General features: G+C 36.1%; 2 protein-coding genes across 2 annotated transcripts in view; both read right to left on the reverse strand.

Moving 5' to 3' along the window:
- Positions 1-4390: 4390 nt before the first annotated feature.
- On the reverse strand, positions 4391-7192 carry LOC113779992 (disease resistance protein RPM1-like). Its single transcript, XM_027325818.1, has one exon. It carries the CDS (start codon positions 7190-7192, stop codon positions 4391-4393), a length of 2802 nt encoding a protein of 933 aa, XP_027181619.1.
- A 7265-nt stretch (positions 7193-14457) lies between these two features.
- LOC113779273 (disease resistance protein RPM1-like) overlaps positions 14458-18250 on the reverse strand; it is a 5134-nt gene continuing 1341 nt past the window's right edge. Inside the window, exon 2 of the mRNA XM_027324817.1 lies at positions 14458-17397. Within this exon, the coding sequence (XP_027180618.1) occupies positions 14690-17397 (2708 nt within the window). The 3' untranslated portion in view covers positions 14458-14689. The remainder of the gene's footprint in view (positions 17398-18250) is intronic.

Here is an 18250-nt window from a genome sequence, read left to right on the forward strand (position 1 = left end):
AAATAAAATAAAATAAAACAAACAAAATTCAAAACTAACTCACAAAACACAATTCACTAAAAATAGCAATTAACAAAATTCCACCCAAAGGATCAACTGCTCAGGCACGGTCCAATTAAATGATCATTGATGCAAAAATATTTCACCCATTCATCACTAGGTTGGTTATAGTTATCAATAAGCTCTGACAACCAGTTCTTCCTTACCTTTTCGATAGTCAAGGTACGACCATTGACTGCTTCCCTAACCAGATAACAACCCTAGGTACGACCTTAGGAATTTAATTACCCAATTGCATTAAAGTTAGAAGAACCCAACCCTAACCAATAAACACGCTAAGAGGGTTTATTTAAGCTAGATCTTGTGTTTCCCCATCATAAAATCAATTATGGTGGTTGCCACGAGATGTTAACTAAATGAACAATTACGGATTCTATTTAATTAACGTGGCAGTAGACTATTAAATTAAATCAAATACCCGGCCGTTAATATTCAATTAATAAAATACACATGAACAATTAATTTAGGAAACGCACGAATAGCAATAAATTGGGAAAAATAATGAAGATTCGATTAGATCTCACAGATATTATGGACCGCGCCTTCGCGTCAACCTTTGGGTAGAAAAGGAAATTAGCCGCTCCTCATCGTGTCAATCCTGCGTGGTTTAATTGAGTTCATTCAATTATTTGCTGAAGAATTGGGGTCGCAATCGCAAAGCAGAAAACCAACGCGAATTGTCTCAAACAAGAGTAACAACCCAGGAGTCAAAGCCGTACAAGACAAAAGCTAAAGGAACGAAATACGCCTGACCGAAAAGCAAAAGAAAACTCAAAGCTAATCTAATTGCGGCTGACGGAGAACAAAAGAAAAGAAGAGCGTCTGACAGACACAAAGAAAAAAATAAGACTACCCCTAAAAATTTTCCTCCTGTTCCTTTTATAGCCGCCGCCCAAAAGAAAAGTAAAAAGAGACGTCTGGAACAAAAGCCTGGAGCAAAGAGTTGTGATCCCATGCTTCAGGTTCACGTGGACTGGGGTCCGGCTTTCGGTAACGTCCACCTTCTAAGACGTGGCCACGTTCTGAGACGAAAGGTCTTCTGTAAATTTGCCTCAAGAGATCATTTTTAATGCCGACCACCTATAATTCATACGAATATGAGATATAAGTTAAACCTCAGTACTTCGCACAGTAAATAGCCAAAATTAGGACAAAATAACACTACAAAATGTGCCAAATAATTGCTCTATCAGTCCCTGAGGAGACGACCCTACTTGTCACTATCTACTAGTTAGTAAATTTAGTCAAATAATTAATTCTGAAATATCGGATTAAGCAAACTCTTCAGGAACAGGGTGAATCAAGTAACCCATTGCACACCTAGAGTCCCTGCTCCGGTACTTAGAATTGATTATTGACTGTTTTTAGTGGTAGTTAGGTTTTATTATTATTATTGCACAAGTTCGGCACCTGTTAACTGTACTTGGAATTCATCCAGACAAGGGATTTTCTTGTAGACCTAGCACTCTCAAATTGCTTAGATTGCCAACAGTTTTTAGAATTCTTCCCTTCATTTTATAGCCACCTGCATAAATGTCTTCTATAGAAGAAGAAAGGTTTCCTATAGAAACTGGAAGAATACCAGTTAACGGGTTATTAGCCACTGAAATTTTTCTCAAGTATCTGCATTCTGTTAACGTTGTGAAGAAGCTTAACTCCACAGATGAAGATTCACAGGTTAAATTGTTATCAAACAGCACTAAGCATTCAAGAAATTGTAGATTCACTAAGACGGTATAAATTGGACGAGTGAGTCTGTTTCGAGCAAACTCTACATGAGTGAGTTTAGAGGAGTTTTAGATTGAGTCAGTTACAACAGTCCACTGAGGTTATTAGAGCTGAGGTAAAGTTCTTCTAAATTAGGCAGACCTAAACCCATATTGGATGGAAGATTAACTGAAAGACTGTTGGCAACAAGTGAAAGCACTCTTAAAGTTGAGATGATGAAGATCCTGGTTGGTATGGAACCTTTTAAACTGTTAAATCTTAGGTTCAATGCCTCCAATGTTTGCAGGTTTCCAACCTCATAGGTAATTACACCTACGGAATTAAAACAGATAGAACTCCTGAAATGGAATGTTTCGCAATCCTGAAGAAACACATCATTTGCAAACGGAAGCATGTTTATTTGATGAAGAAAGTTTCAGTGGTCTCGTGATTGCTATTCTCAAGTGCCATACCTGTTAAATTGTTTACACCAAGGTATAGTTCTTTAAGTGCAATCAAATTTCCAATAGCTCTAATTGGTATAGAGCCTTCAATCTGGTTATTCTCTAGACTAAATAGCATTAGCTTCAAAATACCACCAAGCCTTTGCGTAATTATACCTGCCAAATTCAAGATAAAGCAAGGATATATATGTTGGAACAGAATAATCAACTATTTGTAACAATAAATAGTGTTTTAAGAACCAGGCCGGACCGGCCGGTTCGATCAATTGAGCCGCAAACCGGCCATAACACCGGTCCGGTTCTATGCTACAGTATAAAGTGTCCAAGAACCGATCAAAACCGTCAAACCCGGTAAACCGGGTTGAACCGCTAATTTTCGGGTTTTTAGTTTCCCTCAATATTTTTTTTAAGTTTTGCAAAATGTGACTAGCAAGAATTGAACTCAAGACCTTTGCTACACAAGACTAACATAGTAACCATTGCACCATCACATACACTTAGTTTTTCATTATACCACATTTATATAAAATAAATCTCCATCTTTCTTTCCTCAGTTTTCCCTACAAAATCTCATGCTCTCATAACTTTTTCTTTATAATTTTCAACTCTTTTTCTCTCTCCTCTTTTCTTTTGTCACTCCTTTTTAATCAAACCTCTTTAATTTTAATTTATTCATGTTTTTTTCCATCTTTTAATTTTGTTTTTGTCTATTAAAATTTAAAAAATAATTGTTTTTTCTTTAATTTTAAAAACTAATTATTAAATGCCACAACCACTCATTTTCATCTTTTTTTTTTTTTGCTTCTTATCAAGTTTGCATCTTTTTTTTCAATTCTCCTAACTTCCTCCAAATCCCAAACTCCAAACTTTTTTTTAAGATGCAATCTCTAAATCTCAAAAACGTGAATTAAAATTTAAACTCATAATGTCTAATTCCCATAGACGTGAATTTTGTATAATTTTAAAATATTGTGTATTTTTTGGTTGGATTTAAGATTATTTTTTTGGTAGATATAATTGAGATTGAGTTGAAATTTATTTGTTTCAACTTATAATTAAAAAATTTATTTTTGAAAATCCAAGTTTTTTGAAAATATTAAACTTTTCATTAGATAAAGTTTTAGATTAGTTCATTGCATGTCTTATTTTGTGCATATATATATTTATATAAATTATTTTTAAAAAATTCATTGAACCAGAGTTGAACCGGTCCGACCGATTGAATCTTGATCCGAACACTTCACCGGTTCAATTAACGGTCCGGGTTTTAAAACATTGACAATAAAAGATGCTGGACTGTAAGACTGGCTTTGTTAATTTTTTTACTTGACAAGAGAAGGAGTAAATAGAAATACATAGGAGTTCAAATTGTTACCATCTCCGTTAGCAAAGCAAAACTTATTAATATTTCTCTTGAAGTAGTTAGTAAATTGTCACACCTGTTAAGTTGTTGTGCCCGAGATAGAGCCGCTGAAGCCGAGTCAAATTCCAGATTTCTCTTGGGATAGATCATATAATCTGAGGTTATAATCCATGGCTAATAGTTTCAGGTTATAAAGATTACCAATCTCTTCAGGGATTGTACCTGCCAAATAAAACTGTATTCTTGAGTTAATGCACGAAATTGGAATATGCAATTAAGAAGCCAATTATGAGTCAGAGTCTTCTGTAAGAAGAATTCATCAGGATTTAGTACTAAACAATTTTGTGACTTCTAACAATTTCAGTTTATTCTTCATAACTTCACAGTTATTTTGCTACGAAGTACATAGAGTGCTTATTCTCCATAATAACTTTAGACTATCCATTTACTCTATCGTATGGCAAAGATATAGTTGGCCAGCTCATCATACCCATCTCTTTAGTGTAAGACACAGCTCCTGGGGCATAGTCAGATTTCCAATTTCTCTCGGTATGGAACCTGTAAGCAGGTTACTAACTTTAACATAAAAGGAGTCATATAATAACAAGCCAAATTGGGTTTACATATTGTCTCTGACCAAAATTTAAAAGCCATTACACCTTCTTGATCGTTTGCTAAATCAAATATAGAAAAGATCAAGAAACAAAAAGAAAAAAGAGTAAATGTATACACTACATTAACAACCTCACACATTATACACAAACTAGAGAAAGGGGAGCCACGGCGACTGCTGCTGCTAGGAATGATTATGTTTCTTCTTCTTCTCCTCCCACAAGCTGCGGCGTCTCCATTTCCTATCATCTGTATAGTAACCAATGAGAATTTCAGGAATGTGAGCAATTTTTCTGTAATCTTCGCTTTCTTCCTTCTGATCCTCTAACAGCTTCTCTCTCAGTTGAGAACTCATCTCATACAAAGATAGCCGTTGAAGATGGCTCAAGTAATGAATACCCAAAGGTAACTCCTCTAGTAATGGAAGTTGTTGCAGAAATAGTGTTTGTAGACGAGGCAATGCACCCTCCTCCACTCTCATCCATCTCAGCCCTTCCATTCTCTTTAAGTGCAACCGCTTCAGCTTTAGGAACCCTCCAGCCGTGAAACACAACCCTTCTCCCAGGTAAGATCCACAGAAATTAATTATACTCAAATTGGGCAAATGTTGGAGGGATTCAAGCGGATCCTCCTCGCCCCTTAACCCACTCCAATTCAAATCTAGTCTTACCAAGCCGTGAAGATGAGCTACCCATTGTGGCATCTTTTCCAAGCGGCCATACAAAATCAGCATATGAAGAGATTGAAGAAACGAAGAAGAACAAGAAGAAGAAGAAGAAAGAGAAGGATGATGATGATTTAGATCGATTAACACATGATCATCACCTTTTCCAATTGAAGCAATGCTTAACCTCTGAAGACTGGTGAGGTTGGCAAGGGAGCAGCAGAGTTCCTTTCCATCTTCTCTTCTCAACTTTGTAATATATAGCTCTCTTAATTGGGTCAGCTTTCCTATTTCCTTTATTATTCTAGATCCACTACTTACATCTATGCAGTCTAATAATTCTAGGGCAAGAAGCCCTCCCATATTCGAGGGAGCTTTAAATCCGTGATATCCATAATCATCATCTAAAGAATCAACTTGTTGATATACTCTGACAACCCGAAGCTTTTGCAACTTTAGAATTTCTATGGGTAATTCCCTAACTCCAGTGTCTCCCAAATTCAGATACTCCAAATGTTGAAGCTTCCCGATGGCTTTTGGGACTCTCTCCACTCTTGTACCCCAAAGGCTCAGATAGTTGAGATGAAACATCTTGAAAATCTCATTTGGTATTTCCTCCTGTGTCTCTTGACCAACCAAATCCAAAACCTTTAACAACTTGCTACTCCTTAAAACATCAGATAACAACGGTTTGGATAGTAGTGGGTTCATGGATCCAACTGTAATGAATGACCGAAGGTGGTCAAAGCAATAACTTCGTCTTTGTTGGTGGTGCTGTGTGTTGTTACTGCTACTACTATGGACTACTAGACGGCGTACCTTGTCGGACGGCCACATCGTTGGTTGTCCAGTAGTAACTGTGACCATGTTTTGTTCCATTGACTTGAGAAGAATAACTTCTCTCAATAGGTCATGGATTCGACAAGTGTAGGGTGATCCTTCGTAAAACACCTTAGTCAATTGAATTAGGCTTCTATTGACAAGTTCACTAAGATAACACCTAGCTACATCTTCGATACTCCTTCCTTCTCTCCATTCTACAAACCTTTCAGCAATCCACAAATTAATTAATCTCCGGCATCCTATTTCATAATCCTCTGGATAAATGCTTAAATACAACAAGCATGTCTTTAGACGCCAAGGCAAATCACTATAACTGAGAGAAAGTATCTTTTTAACTCTGTCCAACTTACCAGTGCCTTCTAATTCGCCCCCAAGACTGCGTCGAACCATCTCCCATTCCTCTATTCTGTTTACATCTTTCAAAGCCAAAAGCCCACTGATTGCGAGAATTGCAAGGGGCAAGCCCTCACATTTACCCAATATAACTTTGGCAACGTCCATCAAATGGCCAGGGCAACTATTTCCCTTAAAGATCTTGTTGCAAAACAGGGTCCACGAATCTTCAAAGGACAGTGGCTCCATTCTGTGGATATAACCTAGAGATTCTGTACAAGAGGCAGAGGCAACATCAGCTTTTCGAGTTGTTAGCATGACACAGTTGCCGTGGCTACTCTCTGTCAGTACAAATTTGATGGTATTCCAAAATTCCACATCCCATACATCATCGAAAACAATTGCATACCTTCCAGCTTGTTGAAGAAAACCTTTGACAAATTTTTTCAGCTCAGTGGTAGCCATGGACTCGATCGATTGTGGGACTGGTTTCTTCCCTTCCACGTGTAACTGCCGAATCAAGTCTTTCAGGAGATCCTGAAAGTCACATGTTTGAGAGACAGTTACCCATGCACGAACTGGGAAATGCCTTCTGACTTCAGGATCCTCATGGACTCTTTTCACTAGGGTAGTTTTGCCAAGTCCTCCCATACCAACCACTGAAACAACTTTTAGTTGGTAATCATCCCCTTCGAGGAGCTGAGAAATTAGATGCTTCTTGGGCTGGTCAATGCCAACTAATTTAGCTTCTTCCACAAGCAGTGCATCATCTCTGCTATGGCGCCAGGTTGTGTTGTTCACAACAGAAAGTGAGTTGGACGCTTGGGCAGGGATACCATATTCGGATTGGTATCTTTGATGACCTTCAGAAATACTTTTGATTCTGGACTTGATGCTTTGTATTTCGCTAGCAACTCGACGACGAGCTCTCAAATTCTTGATGGAGCTGAAAATTCTCCGAACAGAGCCGTAGAATCCTGTTGCGCGATGCCGAGCAAAGCGAGCTACAAATTCATCAAGAATGTCTTCAGTGTCATAAGCAGCCTCTCGCACTTGCTTGATCCATTCTTGGAGCCTGGGTTGAGCATCTTCTTCTTTTGCTTCTGCCTCTCTCAGGAAAGCTCTCATGTGCCCCAACTCATCCATGATGAACTGAACCTCTTGCCGAAGCCCTCCCAATAGTCGTCCCTCCTCGCGCAGAAAAGTTGACAGTTGACGCAGCACGAAAAGAGAGAACTGTTTCTGCCATTTTCAGTCTTTCTTTCTAACTTAAGAATGTCGGGGAAAGCGGGATCTAGTTTATAGGACAGTCCACTTGTAGTATCTTGAAAGGAAGAAGGAAGAGGAGGTTATAGATTCATAAGCTGCTGAAAAAGTCACAAAGAAAAAGAAAGAATTAACCAATTAGAAGAAACTAAAGCAAGAAACATGATTGTGCAAGACGAAGCTGCCTTACCTGCCACAATACAAAATCATGGAAGGTATTAAGAAGACACTGCAATTAGAGTTGCTGATTTCATTGACGAAGAAATAAAACTGCTACAAAGTCTTTTCATCCTTCTGCTGACATATATAACCTTCCTTCCAATACGGTGCACGCGGTTGAGTCAACAAGAATTCCTGCTGAAAAAAATTAGTATTTGTAATAAAAATTAGTATTTGTTGAAAAAAATTAGTATTTGTAATACAAACGGATGGAATATCAAAGAAACCTTAGGAACAAGCCACTCCAATGCGGTGTCTGACCAAAATGTGAACTATATTGATTTAAGAGTTCTATGAAAAAAAAAAAAAAAAAAAAGAAATTGCAGAAAATTTCTTTGCAACGAAGGATTACAAATTTGTTGGAATAGCTGTACCACTCAATCATGACGTGGCTCATTTCTATGCCCTTCACTATGCCAATTAATTTAATGTCTCATTTATATCATTTTTGCGGCTATCTTTTTTAACTCGATCAAATATCAATTAATATCGTAAAGACACATTCAAACTAAAGATTTGCGCATAAAAAAAAAAAGAATTATTGGTGTCCCACTTCCTAAATGTGATGAATACTTGGATTCCTTAAAATTGTCATCAGAATCTTATTAATTAATATTGGATACATAAAAGAATGCTGTAAACAAAAAAAAAAATCAACGATTAAGATAATCTGTTGAAATATCCAAATTGATCATGCAACCTTCCTTCCTTACTCTATGGAACTAATTTCTGTGTGTTCCACGTTGCAATTATTTATTTTGGTGATATCTCAAAACAATCAATTAAATAGAGGGAATCCAATCAGTATCACTTGAATTTTTTAGCCTCATTACTTGTGTATCAACCATTATTTGATAATCTAATATATCTTTTGATTGGGAATTGAAAAATAAAATGTCTTGTAAGTCTAAAAACTGGCATAATATGTCTAATAAATTTTTATACGACCTAAACTATATTAGTTTGGAAAATAACTTTATTTTTCAATTCTTGTAAATGATTTCAGAGGAATAATTTTTGTAAACTTTAATCCTAATTACATAACGACTTTTGTATCTCTGTATCCACATTAAAACATACACAAAAACTATGTATATACATTTTTTATGTTCAAATATATTATCTAGACATAGACTAATTCAAATATTGGAGTAGAGATGTTTTACTTTATAGAATAAAATTTAATTCTTAATGTTGAAAAAATAAAAAAAATAAAATTTCCAACATCCAAGATGTTTGGCATACTTTTGTATTGCTATTCAAAAGAAATGAGTTTCTTACCTTCATTTAATTTCAATTTTTTGTCATTTTTTGATTTATTTCAACTTGCTACACTTCGCGCCTGTCATTTTCATGTAGATAGCCCTGAGCCGTTTTCTTTTTCTTAAGAGTCACAAAATATGTTCATATGGCAACTTGTTTTTTAACTAAATTTGTTTCTAATTCATGTTTAGCTACTAGGTTTATCGTGCTAAATTGTTTTTTTTCCTATCCTTCATTAATTTTTTAAACCCATTCCTAAAATTTTGTTAGGAATTCATTTCAATAAATTGGTCTGAAAGACGAAGCAGCCTTACCTGCTACAATACAAAATCATGGAAGCTATTAAGAAGACTGTGCAATTGGTGGGGCGATCAGTCTTCGGGACCTTCTTTCAACTGTGGGTCCTTTGGTGGGATAAAGATAAAGGTGCATCTTTCAACTGAGGGCTCTTTACAAAGGGAAGGAATAAAAGTTAAAACGCGGTTATTGATTTCATTGACGAAGAAATAAAACTACAACAGAGTCTTCTCCTCCTTCTATGGAACTAATTTCTGCTTTTTTTTTTTTATCTTTGGTTGCCCAACTGTGCCTCTTGGACCAATTAGCATTTGTAATAAAAACGGATGGAATATCAAAGAAACCTTAGGAACAAACCACACCAATATGGTGTCGAAGCATCGTGCAAAAGCAATGATGTCGGATTATTTAACAAAGGAAGGAATAAAGCAATGGTGTCTGATCAAGTTTTCCAGTTCAAAGCAACTCAAGACCCCACCTCAAAGCAAAAATGACAGTTCTGAATCAAATGGAAGCCAGCTATGAGTTTTCCAGGAACAAGAGTGGAACAGAAAAAGCAACTCAAGACCTAAGTTCAATTCGGGTTTATGAATTCTTTTGTGAAACCTAGCCGAGACTAGCTGAAACTAGTTAAGAATACAAAATTATTCCTTTGAAAAGATGGTTGAAAAAGATAAAAATAAATAATTAGCAAATATATTTATAATACAAATAAAATAATATTTACAAATAATGGCTATCCAAACACTGTTACTTTTATATTACAATTGATGATGCCTATATATTATGTCCTACTCTAAAAGGGTAGCAAAACCCAATTAAGTTGCATAAGAACTAGATGAAAATATTCATTTAGACAAAAAGGATGTACTAGCACATTTTTTAGATTTTATCCACTTGCACGCTCCAAAGTTTGGACCCATGACCTGCAGTCGAGAGAGAGACCTTCGATCTCTTCTTTGTAGTCAACTTACTTGCATTACTTTTCTACCCAGTTCATGGATGGTTTGTTGAAATTCAAGCATTAGCTTTATTACATCATATATTGTGAGAGTTATTGTGATACGGTTTTTGTGTTTTCACAAAAGATACACTTGGAATGACCTAAGAGATGCTTCTTTGATTCACCGAGATACATAGCTATCCCCAGTTTATGCACGAGAAATAAATAAGGGAAAACAAAGTTGACCAATGATGGAGCCAACGCAGTTGAGGGAGGCCATGACCCTTTAAGTTTTGAAAATTTGTAATTCACATTATATAAATATATATGTAAAACATAGTTGGTTTCCCCTAATTTTTTACAATTTTAGCTTATACTATGAGAGTTTATATATGTGTGAATTAGGTACCTTTGAATTAATTTTTCTTCAAAAAATGCTATTTATTTTTTATCGTGCTAATTATTTATCGTGCTATCTTTTTAAATTGAAAAATAGTAATATTTATATTGCATATATATATTTGCACTGGTGACATATTGGAGTATCTTCTCATAATGTGCAAGTTGGGTGGTTTGCAATGTTATAAGATATTTAATCGAAAGTTATTTCTTATCTTAATTTTCATTATGACTATGCTACATATTTATGAAATAGACAACCTTTATAATTAAAGTTAATATTTGATATTTTTAGATGTCATATATTTAAATAGATGAAAATTATTTTAGAAATAACATATTAAGATAATTTTGTTGGGAAAAATTTTGGTCTCCCAAAGGAAAAAAATCCTGACTCCATCACTAAAGTTGATATATTGAAGTTGATCAAATCAGATGATACTAATTAACCAGACTTGGCTCTGTAGATTTACAACAATTCGGTACCATACCCATTAAACTGTTCCAGGCAAGATACAGCCCTTCCAGCTTCTTCAAGGTTCCATATTCCCTTGGTATCTGTCCGCTAAATTCATTTGTTGACAATGACAATCGTTGAATTACTGATCAAGCAGTTAAATTTGATGGCAACTGGCGATTTAACTTAGGGATAATTTCAGAAACCGCCCTTGAGGTTTTTGACAATTTCACTCAGCTCCCCCAATTTTAGAAAATTACACTAACCTCCCTTGCTTCTACTATTTAAATAACATTATAGATCCATTAGACTAGAATTATACTTAAGTATCCTAAAATACCCTTATGCAATATCATAACATCAAAAGGAAGTGAAAAAAAGGTTTAGTGATCAATTTAGCCAAAAAAAAGTAACAAACACTTTTATCCAAATTTGCTATGCTTTCACAATAATTGTAAATCCAAAACCTCATCAACCGTTCAAGAAAACTCCAATTTAATTCCCAAATTCTATTAATTTTGGTATCACTAAAATCCCAAATTTTACCAAAATCGCACTCTAAATTAATCCCCAAATTCTATCAATTTTGGCATCATCAAAATCCAAAACACTGCCCAAATCACTTTGGAAATACACCATAACCACCACCACCACCAACTAAAATACCGTCAAAAGTTTCATGCCCCAAGTTAATACTATAGTTTGTCTATTGGCTAATCTCACACCTCAAATTATGAACCCAATACCTATCACATATCACCTTCCTCAAATAGAAGACCTGGCCAGCCACTATTGATGTTTATGCCAAAAGTAATCCCATATTCCAATGGCGCTAGGAACAAAGAAACTAATCTTTATGACAAACCACCACCAATACTTGTAAATAAAACAACAATGAAACTAAATGAAGATATTAGATTCTAGTGCGTAACAGACATAATAGTATAACCCAGAGTCATCCCTTTTTCTCTTCCAACCATAGCTAATTAATTTCATCTTTTTTCCTCTCTATCACAACCATCTTCATCATCTCCATCTAATTTGACCATGAAATTTTCATTTGCTCCCTCAATTTGTAATTTTGGAAATTTTGATTCTTTAACATATGCAAATTATAATACAAGAAGAAATAAACAAGAGGGCTGATAGTTAAGTACCATAGAAAGAGAGAAATAAACAAGAAATAAACACTTCGGGTAGGTTTGCATGGTGGTGTAGTTGATGGGTGGAAAAGATAGTGGGGTTATAGGTTGGAAAGACAGAATCATAAGAGGTAAAAAAAAATGGAGGGAAAGAGAAAAGAAACAACTTTTAATTAAAGTAGGGTTGGGGATGATGACAAGTTATTGCAGGTTTTTATATTTTGTTTTATTTTTGATTTAGTTTTTGTATCCCACATGTGGTAAATTATCTATTAAATAGAGGGTATTGTAGTCATTTTATTGAACCGAGGGAGGTTAGTGTAATTTTTCAAAATTGGGGGGAGCTAAGTAAAATTATCAAAAACCTCAAGGGAGGTTTTTGAAATTATCCCTTTTTTTGTTTTCAAAAATAAGTTGCATTTTTTTGACCTAAATTTTACCAAATTTTGTTCTGTTGATTTTATCAAATTTGGGGAATGCCAGCATATATATTATGTCTCTGGATTTTATTAGGGGAATTGATACATTGAGTGGGAAAAAGAACATTGATGTGTAACATTGATGTGTAGGCCACTATATTTGATTCAACAATATATAGGCCTGTTTGTCACTTGAGTTTTTTACCAAGTTTATTTGCTACAAGTTTTTTAAAAACTTTAGCTACAGTAATCTCAAAAAACTTTTCAAAGTTTTTAAATCATACACTTCAAAATATTCAAAAATTTACATACTTCAAAAATTTTTTTAAAAACTTCTACAGTAAAGTTTTAGACAAACATCCAAAAAACTCACTTGTCAAACAGGGCCATAATTTCTACAAAATGTGTCACAAACTCAATACTATGCTTTTGCAATTTGCACTTTGGGGGTGTAAAAGGTGAGAATTGAGTCTTAATTCAAATAATACTCATCCACCTGAGAAATAAAAGTACAATGCTAAATCAAGGGTTAAAGTTCAATGCTAATTTAAGTGTACAATTATCATTTAATGTTATATTAAAAACACCCTCTAAAGTTAGTATATAAACTACTCAAATTATCTCTTTTACTCAACCATGATTTTAAATATAATAATTTCCTAAATAAAAAAGCATAGTAATAATAGATTTCTAAAAAAAAATACAATAACCTATTGTAAAAAAAATTAATTATATATATATATATTTTTTGAAATAAGCATACATGTAGAATGTGCCAAAAGCATTGGTGGTTATAAGCATCTATGGAGAGCTAAATTATGCTTACAAAAGGTAGGATCAAAGAAAGACTGTGGGAAAGTAACGCCGAAGTATTCTCTCCATGAGAAGAACTGGCAAAAATTTTGTGATTTCACAACTTGATATAACTTTGGAAGTGCATGGACATAGGCATCTGTGCATGTTACAAAAAATAACCTTTTCTTTTCTAGAAGCAAAGGTTATTATTGTCGGCATCATGCTACTATTATTTGAACTTTTTTTATGCATCGCGATTAGTACCTCAGTTGTAGAACCCACTCTACTCTGAGAAGCAGTCCATAAAAGAATGCCCAATATTCCTAACTCGCTGAGTTTTGTTACAAGAATTTGGTCACCATTCCCTTTTGATCACTATCCTAAAGTTGTGACTGCCTGCATCTCAACGTTTGGCGGTAATCCATAGCTCAAGGTCAAATGCAACATTTGGCCAGTATAGATTTAACCAATTCAGTTGCCCAAATGGTCTATTATATGAATATGAATCCTGCACAAAAATAAGAAGCAGTCGTAAAGGATACAGTTCAAAAATTTTTATCTGCTTTTGGATGGTTAATTAAGTCATTTGAGTTTTGATAGGCCAGTTGGTTTAGCAGAGTGTACAAGTGGATGATGCTGCGGTATTTGTGAAATGACTTTATGGGCCTTTTTTTAGTTGCTCGTCGTTGACATTTTTATCCTTAAATAAATGACAGCTTTAACTTTTAGGCTGATACAGTCCAGTGAATGTTTTATAATGATTGTTTTCTAGCTGTTATTCGATATTTTACTAATCTTGTACTTAGTCAATGAATTGGTACTAATCTCACACTTATCTTACTAACTACGGTTAATTAGTCAAACTCCTCCTCTCTTCTCCGTCAGAATTTTGTTGGTTTTCAATTCTTTTTAACTATAAAGTTTTTGGTTTCGGTTTCACTTTCGAAGTACATCAAAAATAACAAATAATCATCCTATTAATCTCATCTTTTTTATGTTCATTTTCTTCTTCAATCCAACAGAAATCTGGAAAAACATATGAAGCAAGCAGCTGCCCAACCACTAAATTACTGTTCACAATAAAAAGATAAAAAATGCCAAAATCTGTAGAGAAACACTGAAACCAGCGCAAAAGAATAAACTTGGAATAGGGCCAACAAACATGAAACAGAGATGACCTCACAATGAGTTCCATCACACTCAAATTACAAAGAAAATACACTTCTTGATCGTTAGCTAAATCAAATATAGAAAAAAAAAAGGATAAAAGAGTAATTGTATACATTAACAATCTCAAACAGTATGCACGATACAAACAATAAATAAGAAGGCAAGACACAGAAGATGATGAACAAAAATAAAATAAAAACAAAAGAAGAGGAACCAGTGCTGTCCACAAACTAGAGAAAGGGAAGCCACGGCGGCTGCTGCTGCTAGGAATGATTATGTTCTCTTCTTCTTCTTCTCCCCCCATAGCTGGTGCTCTCTCCATTTCCTATCATCTGCATAGTAACCAATGAGAATTTCAGGAATGTGTGCGATTCTTCTGTAATCTTCACTTTCTTCCTTCTGATTCTCTAACAGCTTCTCTCTCAATTGAGAACTCGTCTCAAACAAAACCAGCTGTTGAAGATGGCTCAAGTGCTGAATACCCAATGGTAATTCCTCCAGTAATGGAAGTTGTTCCAGAATTAGTTTTCGGAGACGAGGCAATGCACCCTCCTCCACTCTCATCCATCTCAACCCTTCCATTCTCTTTAGGAGCAAATCCTTTAGCATTAGGAACCCTCCAGCCTTGAAACACAGCCCTTCTTCCTGGTAAGATCCACAGAAATTAATACAAACCAAATTGGGCAAATGTTGGAGGGATTCAAGCGGATCCTCCACGCCCTTTAACCCGCTCCAATTCAAATCTATTCTTACCAAACCGTGAAGATGAGCTACCCATTGTGGCATCTTTTCTAATCGGCCACGCAAAATCAGCATACGAAGAGATTGAAGAAACGAAGAAGAAGAAAGAGATGGATGATGATGATTTAGATCGATTATCTCATGATCATCACCTTTTCCAATTGATTCAATGCTTAATCTATGAAGACTGGTGAGATTGGCAAGGGAGGAGCAGAGCTCCTTTCCATCTTCTCTTCTCAACTTTGTAATACCTAATACTCTTAATTGGGTCAGCTTTCCTATCTCCTTAACTATTGTGGATCCACTACTTGCATCTATGTAGTTTAATACTTCTAAGGCAAGAAGCCCTCCCATATTCGAGGGAGCTTTAAATCCATGATATCCATAATCATCATCTGAAGGATCAACTGGTTCAAATACTCTGAGAAATCGAAGCTTTTGCAGCTTTAGGATTTCCATGGGCAGTTCCCTAACTCCAGTTTTACCCAAATTCAGATACTCCAAATGTTGAAGCTTTCCAATGGCTTTCGGGATTCTTTCCACTCTCGTACCATATAGGTTCAGATACTTGAGATGAAACAAGTTGAAAATCTCATTTGGTATTTCCTCTTGACGTCTCAAATCCAAGACCTTTAACAACTTACTATTCCGTGAAATTTCAGATATCAACATTTTGAATAGTAGCGGGTCTGTGGATCCAATAGTAATGAACGACCGAAGGTGGTCAATGCAATAATTTTGTCTTTGTTGCTGGTGCTGGGTATTGTTACTGCTACTACTATGGACTACTAAACGGCGTACCTTCTCGGACGGCCACATCGTTGGTTGTCCAGTAGTAACTGTGACCATGTTTTGTTCCCTTGACTTGGAAACGATAACTTCTCTCAATAGGTCATGGATTCGACAATATTCGGGCATTCCTTCATAAAACACACCAGTCACTTGAATCAGGCTTCTACTGACGAGTTCACTGAGATAATCCCAGGCTACATCTTCAATACTCATTCCTTCTCTCCATTCTACAAACCTCTCAGCAATCCAAAAATTAATTAGTCTATGGCATCCTATTTTGTAATTCTCCGGGTAGATACTTGTGTACGACAGACATGTCTTTAGATGCCAAGGTAAATCACTATAACTAAGAGAGAGTATCTTTTTAACTCTGTCCAGCTTACCAGTGCCTTCTAATTCACCCCCAAGACTGCGTCGAACCATCTCCCATTCCTCTGTTCTGTTTAAATCTTTCAAAGCCAAAAGCCCACTGATTGCAAGAATCGCAAGGGGCAAGCCCTCACATTTACCCAATATAACTTTGGCAACATCCATCAAATGGCCAGGGCAACTATTTCCCTTAAAGATCTTGTTACAAAACAGGGTCCACGAATCTTCAAAGGACAGTGGCTCCAATCTGTGGATATAACCTAGAGATTCTGTACAAGAGGCAGAGGCTACATCAGCTTTCCGAGTTGTTAGCATGACACGGTTGCCGCCGTCGCTACTCTCGGGTAGTGCAAATTTGATGGTATTCCAAAATTCCACGTCCCATACATCATCAAAAACAATTGCATACCTTCCAGCTTGTTGAAGAAAATCTTTGATAAATTTTTTCAGCTCAGTGGCAGTCATAGACTCGATCGATTGTGGGACTGGTTTCTGTCCTTCCTCGTGTAACTGCCGAATCAAGTCTTTCAGGAGGCTCTGAAAGTCACATGTTTGAGAGACAGTTACCCAAGCCCGAACAGGGAAATGCCTTCTGACTTCTGGATCCTCATGGACTCTTTTCACCAGGGTAGTTTTGCCAAGTCCTCCCATACCAACCACTGAAACAACTTTCAGTTGGTAATCATCCCCTCGGAGGAGCTGAGAAATAAGACGTTTCTTGGGCTGGTCAATGCCAACCAATTTAGCTTCTTCCACAAGCAGCGCATCATCTCTGCTATAGCGCCAGGTTGTGTTGTTCAGAGCAGAAAGGGAGTTGGACGCCTGGGCAGAGATACCATATTCGGATCGGTATCTTTGATGAGCTTCAGAAATACTTTTGATTCTGGACTTGATGCTTTGTATTTCGCTGGCAACTCGATGACGAGCTCTCAAATTCTTGATGGAGCTGAAAATTCTCCGAACAGAGCCATAGAATCCTGTTGCGGGATGCCGAGCAAAGCGAGCTACAAATTCATCAAGAATGTCCTCAGTGTCATAAGCAGCATCTCGCACTTGCTTGATCCATTGTTGGAGCGTGGGTTGAGCATCTTCTTCTCTTGCTTCTGCCTCTCGCAGGAAAGCTCTCATTTGCTCCAACTCATCCATGATGAATTGGACCTCTTGCCGAAGCCCTCCCAATAGTCGTCCCTCCTCGTGCAGAAAAGTTGAGAGTTGACGCAGCACAAAAGAGAGAACAGTTTCTGCCATTTTCTGTCTTTCTTTTTAACCTAAGAATGTCGGGGAAGGCAGCTTCTGGTTTATAGGACAGTCCAGTTGTAGTATCTTGAAAGGAAGAAGGAAGAGGAGGTTATAGATTCATAAGCTGATGAACTTCGATGCTATATGGTGCAGTATTTATCAAAAAGAAAAAAAAAAAGAATTAACCAATTAGAAGAAACTAAAGAAAGAAACATGATTGTGAAGAACGAAGCTGCCTTACCTGCCACAATCTAAAATCATGGAAACTATTAAGAAGACTGTGTTTGCACATGTCTTCGGGACCTTCTTTCAACTGTGGGTCCTTTGGTGGGATAAAGATAAAGGAGCATCTATCAATTGTGGGTTCTTTACTTCTTTTAGTTCTTTATACGAGGGGGAAGGAATAAAGTTAAAACGCGTTGGACTGGACATTATTGATTTCTTTTAACGAAGAAAAACTACTGCAAAATGTTTTGCCCCTTCTGCTGACTAATTTCTGCTGGCATTTTCCTTCCTTCCACTATGCAATTATTTATTTTGGTGATATTCGTGCCAAACATATTCCTCTAAAGTATGGTATCTCAAAACAATCAATTTTTTAGTCTCATTACTTGTGTATCAACTATTATTTGATAATCTAATATATCTTTTGATTGGAAATTGAAAAATAAAATGTCTTGTAAGTCGGCCCCT

The sequence above is a fragment of the Coffea eugenioides genome, chromosome 8 (genome assembly GCF_003713205.1).
Source record: "Coffea eugenioides isolate CCC68of chromosome 8, Ceug_1.0, whole genome shotgun sequence".
Classification (NCBI taxonomy): Eukaryota; Viridiplantae; Streptophyta; class Magnoliopsida; order Gentianales; family Rubiaceae; genus Coffea; species Coffea eugenioides.